The 9,996-nt window shown below is 52.4% G+C and overlaps 1 protein-coding gene across 4 annotated transcripts in view; it reads left to right on the forward strand.

Moving 5' to 3' along the window:
- Positions 1-9,996, forward strand: part of UHRF1 (ubiquitin like with PHD and ring finger domains 1) — a 65,044-nt gene that overhangs the window by 26,214 nt on the left and 28,834 nt on the right. Inside the window, exons 1-2 of one of the 4 annotated variants that reach the window (XM_019653546.1) lie at positions 2,445-2,611; positions 3,856-4,022. In XM_019653546.1, coding sequence (XP_019509091.1) covers positions 3,870-4,022 — 153 coding nt within the window. In that variant the 5' untranslated portion in view covers positions 2,445-2,611; positions 3,856-3,869. Of the gene's footprint in view, positions 1-2,444; positions 2,612-3,115; positions 3,217-3,855; positions 4,023-9,996 lie in introns of those variants that run through there. The other 3 variants (XM_019653547.1, XM_019653548.1, XM_019653545.1) reach the window with 3 other exon arrangements.

Here is a 9,996-nt window from a genome sequence, read left to right on the forward strand (position 1 = left end):
ACTGCAGCAGGGGCTGCAGCCTACGCCTTCGCCGGCGACTAGACGGCAGCCCAGCTCCAGGTTGAGCTGTTGTTCAGCACCTTAGCTGTAGAGGGCAGTGTCACTGGCCCTCATATGTGGGATCCGAACCAGGGCCCTTTGGCATCCCAAGCCAGCTCTTAACCATCACGCCACTCGGCCGGCCCTTCCTAATCTTGTTTTAAATCTTGTTTTCCTAACTGGCTTGTAAGCATCTTTTGGAGATGCTTGGCATGGTCTCTTATTCATGTGTGTTACTTAACCCAAGCAACCCCGTCTCAAAATGACTAGAGAAATGGGGCACTGTGTCACCACCCCTTGTGGGCGTTTCTGTAGGCAAAGCCAGACACCTCTTTCTGTGTTACTTAACTTCTGATATCCAAGCCTGGGCTGTGCCCTGCACCAAATGTACACAAAGAATGTATTCCCTCTTTGGGCCATGTTGAGTTTTTGCAACAGTAGGCACAAGCAATGGTATGCTCTCACCAGGACTAGGCCAGGTTTCTGCCGCAGGTGTTCTCAATTTGGAAGATCTCCTTTGTTTCATAAGCTCCAGTAGGCCTGCTTGATCTCTGCTCACACCTGTGGTCTATATGTGGCTGATGGCCGAGCACTCAGAAGTGCATTTGGTGGCACAGACGGAGTCCTGAATTTGGAGAAAGCTAGCAGCGCCTGGACTTTGTGTTGGAACGTATTAGTTTCCTATGGCTGCTATAACAAGTGACCACAAATTTAGTGGCTTAAAATAACACAACTTAATTATCTTACAGTTCTGGAGGTCAGAAGTCTGAAACAGGTTTTAGGGAGCTAAAATCAAGGTGTTAGCAGGACTGCATTTAGGGGTTTAGGAGAGAATCTGTCCCTTGCCTTTTCTAGCTTGCAGAGGCTTCCCACATTCCTTGTCTCTTGGTCTCATCATTCTGACCCTTACTTCCCTTGTCACATTTTCTCTGACTCTGACCTTCCCTCCTCTCACTTATTAGGACCCTGGTGATGACATTGGGCCAGCCCAGATAATCTAGGCTAATCGCCCCATCTCAAGATCTTTCACTTAATCCCATTTGCAAAGTCCCCTTTGCCATGGAAGGTTCACAGGCTCTAGGGATTAGGATGTGGACATCTTGGTGGGGTGGGGGTAAGGGAACATGACTGTCTACACCTGGGGAAATCAAAGCAGAAGTTCCAGAGCCAAGATGAAAGGAACTACACATTGCCAGAGAAACCTTGTGAAAACATAAATGGGAACTCATCACTTTTCTGCTCACTGCCCTCCCATGTTACTTGCTGCTTCTAAGAGAGAGTCCAAAGTCCTCCTGGTGGCCTGTGAGTTCTTATCTGACATCCCTCTGACCTCATCCCCTCCCGACCTTTCCTTTTGCGGTGTCTGCCCAGCTCCACTGGCTTCCTTGCTGTTCCCATACACCTCTCAGCCTTTTCCAGCCTCTGAGCTTGCCCTCCCTTACTGGACCCATATGTCCTTGGTTTCTCTTCTCAGATCTCAGCTCAAATGTCATCTCCCCAGAGAGGCCCACCTCTCCACCGCCTCCAGAATATCCTCTCCCCACCCCCACATGGCTGCTGGTCACTCTCCAATGATTGTCCAGTCTTCGCTGCATATAGTGTCTGAAATTATTTGCTTCATTTATTCATTTCTGGCCTGTCTCCCCAGATAAGAATTTACCCTCCTGGAGACCACCCACAGGGTCAGCCTTGCCCACTGCTGGCCCCCAGCTCTGAGCACCCCATCCAAGCATTTTCTAGGTGCCCAGCATTGGTCACTGTGTGGCTGCCAAGACTGGCCAGAGCTGAGCAAACAGGACAGAGGGGGCAGGGCAGCCCTGCCCGCCTGGACAGCCCGGAGAAGGCGGGAAAACGAGGCGGGAAAAACTTAGCAACAAGTTCTGTAGGTGGGTAAAGTGGGAGCGCTGGCAGGCCCTGACGCTAGGAAGTGGGGTTGGGGGCGATCAGGCTTGCCATTAGGGGTCAGACGGTCTCTTGGGAGCCCCCCACGTCCTCCTGCAGTATTTAAACATTGATTCCGGCTTTCCTTGTCCTACTGGTCAATGTGTGCCCGGAAAGGGGGGTCTGCAGGAACGGACTTAGTAGGTCAGGGGGTCTCTACTCGGTGTGTGGGGGGGTCCCTGTTCCAGCAGTCCCGAGAGCTCTTGGAGGGCACACATGGTGGGAGGACTCAGGTCCCGCCACTGGGCCCCACTGCACACTGGGCACGCCCAATAGAGAGCGCAGGGCTGGGCGGGGCCGTGGCCCGCTGAGGGGAATGGGGGGGGTGGACAGAGGCGGGGGCGCCCCCCACCCCCTTTCTTGCTTCCCGCCACTGAAGCAGCCAATCACCAGGCAGGCGCCCGCCCCCGGCGTGGCCTCCCGTGTTCCCGCAACTCCCAAACGCCGAGTTTTCGCGGGAAAAAAATCAGAGCAGCTGGCAGTGAGGAGGGCATTGGTGGCCGTCTGGGCGCTCCGGATCTCACGCACGTCCGCGCCGGATCGAGTCCACGCACGCGGCTCAGTCGCCATCCCCGCGCAGGCAGGCGAGTGGTCAGGGCAGAGGGAGAAGTGAGCGGCCAGGCGGATCCAGGTGCCAGCCCGGGGCGGGGCGGGTGGGGAACCCGGCACACCCGGCGCTAAAACTTTTCAGAGCTTTAGTGAGCGGCCCGGGACGCGCGGCTAGTACGAGCGCACGTGTGCCCCGCGCCGGGGCTGCAGTGTGCGTGGTCTCGGGCTCTGCCCCCGCCCGGCCAGCCCTGGGAAGTACCCCCGGAACTCCAGACTCCGGCACGGGCATGCGGAACATTCCCGGAGCCCCGCGGGGGTCGCGCCGGCTGGGTGGGGGAGGGCCTGGCGAACTGCAGGGGAGGATGTCAGGCTCCGCGCCTGCGCGCGGGGCTCCCCGCGATTCAATTGTCGCGCCCGAGCCCGATTTCGCGCGCCCTTAGTTCACCGGGCGCGTCTGGGCCAATGGGGAGCGAGAAGGGCGGGGCGGTCGGATGCGGCAGAGCCAATGAGCGAAGCGGTTCAAGTGAAGGGGGCGGGACTTGGCTCAAGGGGCCCCCTCGGCCGGTCCCGGCAGAGGGGGTGGGCGTGGGCTTGTTGGCGTGGCCCGCGCAGGCGGGAGGGAGGACAAGAGGGGCTCCGGGGCCGTGGGTTTGGGTCCGGGGAACTCGGGGCCGCCAAGGGGCCAAGGTAAGTCGCGCGGGGAGTACACGGGGTAGCCGGGACGGGACAGCTGGTTGCCATGGCCACTGCGGGGTTGGCCGCGTTGCGCACGCGCGCGGGGGGCTGCGGGGGGCGCGGGCACTGAAGGGTCAGGGGCTCGCGTGTCTCTGGTGGGGTTCTTCCCCCTGCATCACACTTAGTAGAGTTCCTTAGGACTTCTGAAGTTCCGACCTGCGCCGGACTTTTGGGTTTTCCTCTTGGCGTCAGTATTAATCCAGGGAATGAATGAATGAATGAACGAACGAACGAACAAACAAACTCGGCCCCTTACCATTTGGCTGTGTCCTTTTAATTTTTCTGAACTTTCGTGTCTTTTTCTCTGAAAGGGGAAGTGTGGGTTGGACTGAGGGGTCCAAAAAGCTGTTTGCCTTCCCTTAGTTTCCCCTCTCCTTAACCCTTCATTGGTACTAGTCATTAATGCATTAACTACTTAATTTACTCTGCCAGCCCTGGCAGTCCATGGGGACTAGGAGGCTGGGAGGGCGGTCAGGGAGTTTCCTGGTGTCCACAGACCTGGACAAAAGCAAGGATGACCTGAGTATGGCACAGAGGCTGGTGGTGATGGTGGCAGAATTGACCAAGGGTTCCATTCTCTGCCCCTCTCAGTACCAGCAGGCACCATGTGGATCCAGGTTCGCACCATGGATGGGAAGGTGGCCCACACCGTGGACTCACTGTCCAGGTTGACCAAGGTGGAAGAGCTAAGAAAGAAGATCCAGGAGCTGTTCCATGTGGAGCCAGGCCTGCAGAGGCTTTTCTACAGGGGCAAGCAGGTAAACCCTCTCTGCAGGCTGCCCGCCCGCCCGCCCAGCACCTTTGTTCTTGTCTCCTCCAGGCATTGCTCCTTGGTGGCCACCAGCACATACACGCCCCCCCCCCCCCCCCCCCCCCCGTCCCATCCCGCTTCACATCTCCACAGAAAACTCAAATGCCTGATCCAGGAACAAAGGCTCAACTCAGATTGACACACCGGGCAGGCAGCTGGCACTCGAATCTGTAGCATTTGGGCTCTTCAACTCCCTTTTGATTTTAATGTTTTTGAAGCCTCCCTCAAAATAATCTTTAGAAAAAGAAGTTGGAGGTGGCTGATGGAGGGCTGATGAATTTCGAGGAAAAGCCTAGAATCATTACTCAAACACTAGGAGAGAGGGACCTGGTTGTTCTTTGAAACTCACTGGTGGCCTCAGCCTACATCTATTTAGTGTTTGACCCCACAAGGTTTGTTTTCTAGAAATTTGGATCAGCTTATTCAGAGGCTGGAGATGGTGCTTGCAAATCAGGAATTTCTGCCATTCTGGGCCTGCTTTCTGGGCGGTAGGGCTGCTGGTGCTTTTCGAAGCGGGGAGGGTCCTGCAAGCCCTGCTCCTCTGTTTCCTTTCTTTGCGCTCTTTCCCCAGCCTCTTGTAGCATTTAAAATGGCCACCCTTGCCTTAGCAGCTGTCCACAATTGGAATGCTTTCTCCAGCAGCACTGCGGGGTATCTAGTTTTGTCGGTATCTTTTGGGGGGATAGTGGGTGGGACATGGGACTTCCTGTGAGTGGGATTTCCCTGAGTGGTAGAAGATGGTACAACAAAGTGTTGGTTCCATCTGCTGGGACCATGCTGGAGTTGGGTGGACTGTAGGGACAACAGTGTAGAGATTGTACTGGATTAAAAGTCTTCAGTTGGGCTGTGTGTGCCAGACTTTGTTGTCGCGCTTTGAACAGGATCCTGCCGCCATCTGGTGTCTAGATTGAAAAATAAATGCTCCGTGCCTGGCCATGATTTTGGGGGCTGGGAGGATCCTGTGTGCTTACTCAAAATGAGATGTGATTAATTTCTTGGGCTTGTGGAGCTCTGGGAGACCTTTCTCCTTCCTATGAGAGATATGATGACTTGAATGTCTTAAGAATCTGAGTTAAACTTGCCCTGCCTGGGGAGGGGAAGCTGATCCTGCGAGCTTGGGGATTTGACTGTGCAGTCGCGTGCGTGTTGAGAAAAGGCAGGGCTGTGAGTGGAGCTCCGCTGGGCTGCTGTCTTTCTCCCGCCTCTTCCAATGGTGGCTCATTTTTGTGGCATCCACACTGATTCTGATTTGCCACTCAGCCGAAGGTCCTTTCACAGAGTTTCTGAAAACCTCCTGCATGTGCCTGCTAAACAGTTCATGACGGAGTTCAAAGGCAGGTTGGATCGAGTCCTCACAAGTTCAAGGGAGCACATAATTTTGAATGCCTCCTGTGTGCCAGGTACTGTGCATTTTAATTTTTACATTTCAAACATGCAGAAAAGCTTAAAGAACCATGAACACAAACACCTACCCCTAGATTTTACCACTGACATTTTGTGTGGTTACATTATCATCCAGCTCTGTCTGTTTTTATCTGTCCACCAACCCGTCTTTATTTTTTGGGATGCATTTTAAAGGAAGCTGCAGAATAGTTCATGTCATCCCTAAACGCTCAACATGCCTGTCATTAACTAGAGTTTACTGTTTGTGGTTCTTACTGTTTTTTTTAGGTAAAATTTGTATGTAACGAGACACGCATTTTAGGCAGACCATTTGGGGTTCTGACAAACGTCTACACCCACATAGCCAAACCCCTAGCTCCCTTCATTCGTCACGTAACATTTGATCCATTCGAAAGTCTTTGTAGCATCTGTGGAAGTTACAAAGTATGATGATGACAGCAGCACCAATGTACATTAGATGTATACATCATGCCTTTAATTTTAAGGCTGTTGGTGATGAGATACAGGGCCCTTACCAAAAGGTAACCTCTGTAACTGCCTTCCATGCTCCTTCCTAGTGCCCCACTCGGCAGCTTTGTGAAGGCATACATGGTTGTTTTTGTCTTCCGGGTAAGGAAGCCAGGCCTCCGAGCCTGATGCAATTTCCCCAAGGTTGCCTGGTCCGGAACTGGCTTGGCCACTAGGAGGTGTGGACAGTGACAGGAGGGTGGGGGACAAAGGCGCACACAGTAGCAGCTTGAAGCAAGTAAAGTCTGCAAAAAGAGCGGACTAATAGTGAAAGAAAGTGCAATTTCCAGTGGGTGCAAGAGAGTTGTTTTTCTGGAATGTTCTGGAGAGTGTACACAATCCTTTTCCTTTTTAAAGAAATATGGCATAGCAGTCCAAGGTCTACAGTGAGTTTCACTGAGACCATAAAGCAGAACATAGCTGAGTCTTTCTTCAGGATATGGGAGGGTTTCATGGCAGCTTGTTTAGGCTGAATGGGTTGGTGGTTATGTGGCTTGATTGGCGGAAATGCAGGGAGTGTATGGAGGAAGGGACTTCGGGGCTTCAGGCCCAGCCTGGGCAAGGGGAGAGGCATCTGGCGCCTGTTTTTTGGCTTCCTATAAAAATAACAATAGCTATCATTTGTGGCACAGCCTTTAGCAGGCTCAGGTACAATGCTTGGCGCTTTACATAATCTTCACCAATCCCCTGGCCAGTGACTGTTCAAACAAGGCTAATTGTGGACCTGCCACATTGTGTGGTGAGAATTCAGTGAGGTAATACACATGAAGGAATGAGCACCATGCCTGGTTCATGATAAAGGTACAATAAATCAGCTCAGCCACCCCCCACACACACTGACACTGGGGCTAGGTCATTCTGGGGGGGCCATCCTGGGAACTGTGGGGTATTAAACAGCATCCCTGGCCCCACCCACTAATGCCAGGAGCACCCCCAGTCATGACAATCACAAATGTCCCCAGACATTGCCAAATGTCCCCTTGGGGACAGAACCACCTCCGACTTGAGAACTAATTTTGTAGATGATTTACTTTAGGAAAACAGCTAAACTGACTTCGTTGGCCTGAAAGGCTGTGTTTAGGTCAGCCTGAAAGCTCAGTTGAAATGGTGTCCTCGGAATGGCCTTTTGAAGGTCACCCATGTCACAGTGCCCCACCAAATATCCCTGCTGTATTGGCCTTTCCTGAATGCTGCCTTATCTTCCTAAAGGTCAGGGTCAGGCAGCAAATAGGGACCTGTCCTTCAGGCTGCTTGAGGGAGGGTTCCCCCCCCGCCCCCCCCCAAGAGCACCCAGCTGGAGGGCATGCCCTCTAAGCCAGGGAGCAGCAGACCCTGTCTGTAAAGGGCCCAATAGTAAATATTTCTCTCTTTGGGGACTTCTAGCCTTCACCATTAGAGCGGAAAAGCAGCCATAGATAGTACATAAATGAATGGGCATGTTTCTGTGGGAGTCACAATACATTTTATTTATAAAAACAGGTACAGGTCAGAACTGTCAGGTGTGCCATAGTGTGCCAGCTACCCCGTGCTTTGATCCAGCCTCTGGGTTGGTGCAGCCAGGTTTTACTGTCAGGAATAGGACTGTCGTGGAATGTGCTAGAACAGGTCCCCCAGGGCAGTGTGTTGAACGAGTTTTTCCAGAGCAGGGGTGCTCAAACTGTTTGGTCTCAGTCCTTCTTTCCAGCCTCCAAAGCAATTGAGGACCCCAAAGAGCTTTTGATGACGTGGATTAGATCTATTGTTTTTTGTCATAATAAAAACTTGAAGATGACAAAAATTTCTAGCCTGCGTGCACGTTTCCTTTGGCATAAGAACGGTGGCATCATTCTGCGTCACTTAGGCTCCTCTGTACCCCTGTTAGACTACGGCCTCAAAATGTTGCTACAGGGCATATTCTCAGCTGTGACCCTGTGGGGTCAAAGGGCAGAGTTCACTTGTCATGCCCGATTCGCCCCTTCCATGTGCGTGAAGATGTGAGACGGGTCATGCTTGGCTTTGAGGTGCTTCCCTCTTCTTGCTCCTTCCCAAGTGGGCAGTTGTGTCCCCTCTGCCACACCTGGAACTCTGCTTCCTGTCTTTTCTTCTTTCGTCTCTCTGTCTGATCTGTACCTCAGGTTGCTGCAGAGGCTTGGAGGCTGACATGGGAAGGTGAGTGGAGGGCTGGGGCTGCATCCCCAGGAAGAGAGGCAGAGTGGTTTCCCATTTCCTCTCTCTTCCGGCTGTAGGTCCATCTTGGTACAAGGCTCACACCGCCCGCGTTAAGACCCTGCTGTTTGGTTTATGTCCCCTCCACCTCTCGCCCAAATTGCTACCTCTAAGTCAACTGGAGAATCAGCATGTGCCAAACCCAGTGGCATTTATTTTCTACCCTCTTGTGTCTTTGGGCGGCACTCAGCGCCCTGAAAAGTATCCCCCAAAAATGTCATGGGGGGCAGAAAGTGGGCGGACACAGTAGGCATGGCATGCTTGTAATCCAAGTTTCCAAAAGGAACCAGGTGCTTAGTTGTTAAATCATGTATGTGTTTAGTTAGTTTTACACGCTGTTTGTGGCTCAAAATTTCATATGTCCAGGAAGCACACTTGGACTAAAAAAGAGAGAGACATAATATAAATACAATGGGCAGTTTTGCCTTCAGACCTGAATCTGCATTGCAGGGTTAACTGCCCAAAGCCACATGTAGTCAAGCCTTTGTATCTGTGGGTTTCGGTTTCGTGTCCATGGATTTAACCAACTGCGGATCAGAAAGATCCAGAGGGAAGATCCCAGAAAGTTCCAAAAAGCAAAACCTGAATTTGCCATGCTCTGAGCACTACGCCGAATTTATACAATCGATGCGTAGGCAGACCCTGCTGTATGTAACCTGTATGCAAATATAAGTTGTATACAAACACTACATCATTTTATATAAGAAACTTTTTTTGGCGTCCAGGACCCAGTCCACTGCGGATACCTAGGGACAACTACATATTTTACTATAGGCAAGTTAAGGGATTTTCACTGGAAATTTTGGTTATGTAGAATTTTAACTCCATGTTTAATTTTTAACATTAGAACCTCTAACATAAGGTGCAGCTCACTTGTACCAGCTTTTATAGATTTTATTAATGCCGTTAGCCTTAGTTGGCATTTTAGGATCTCCATAGCGAACCCACACTTAGGCCAGACAGACCTGGGCCCCACCTGTCTTCCCCCATGGTTCCTGAATGGTTCTGCACAGCTTTGGGGAAGATGGGGGTGGGTGGGCAGGAAGGGGCACACATCTCACCATAGCAAACAGTTGTGCACACTTCTTCCTGCCGACTGCAGTGCCCTTCTGGGACTTTCCAGAAGGGGCCTCTGGATGCAGCCGGACCAGCTTGTGAATTATGTGCTAAAGGCGGAGCTCTGTGAGCCTGGTCCAGCCCTAGTGCCCCCTTTTCTGCCCACGTGCTGCCCTGTTTGTGCCTCTGTCCCCACCCTTGCACTGGGAAGCCTCCTCCATGGAGCCCAGGCCTGAGCAAGTCAGTATACTTCTGTCAGCCTGGCTTCCTGACCAGTCAAGGATGTGAGGGCCCTGGTCAGGCCCAGCAAGGGGCTCAACCGGTGGGAGGCGTCAGTAGAAAAATACCATGAGGATCGGTGTGTGTGCTGAACCCAAATCGGGATTCCTCCTGCTTCAGCCTCCACCTGACCCTTCCTTTCCCTCCCACTGTAACCCAGGCAATGGCCATTCTGGAGCATTCTGCTTCATCTCTTAGCTCTGCCTCCCAGCCACCCACCTTGGCCTATCTTCTCTGCAGCTTGGCCTCTGTCCGCTGCTCTGTGTGAAATAGAAATCTGCGTGTTCCCTCCTGGCCTAGCGTCGCCACTGCCTCTCTGTTGTGCGGGTGGCTGGGTTTATTTCCCATCCTCTGAAGTTGTCCTCATTTCTCTTTTTTTTTTAAAAGATTTTTTTATTGGGGAATTGGGGGGATGGGAACAGTGCTGGGGAATTGGGGGAAGGGGAACAGACAAGTTGCTGTCATTTTGT

Source organism: Hipposideros armiger, unplaced genomic scaffold, assembly GCF_001890085.2.
Source record: "Hipposideros armiger isolate ML-2016 unplaced genomic scaffold, ASM189008v1 scaffold_202, whole genome shotgun sequence".
NCBI lineage: Eukaryota > Metazoa > Chordata > Mammalia > Chiroptera > Hipposideridae > Hipposideros > Hipposideros armiger.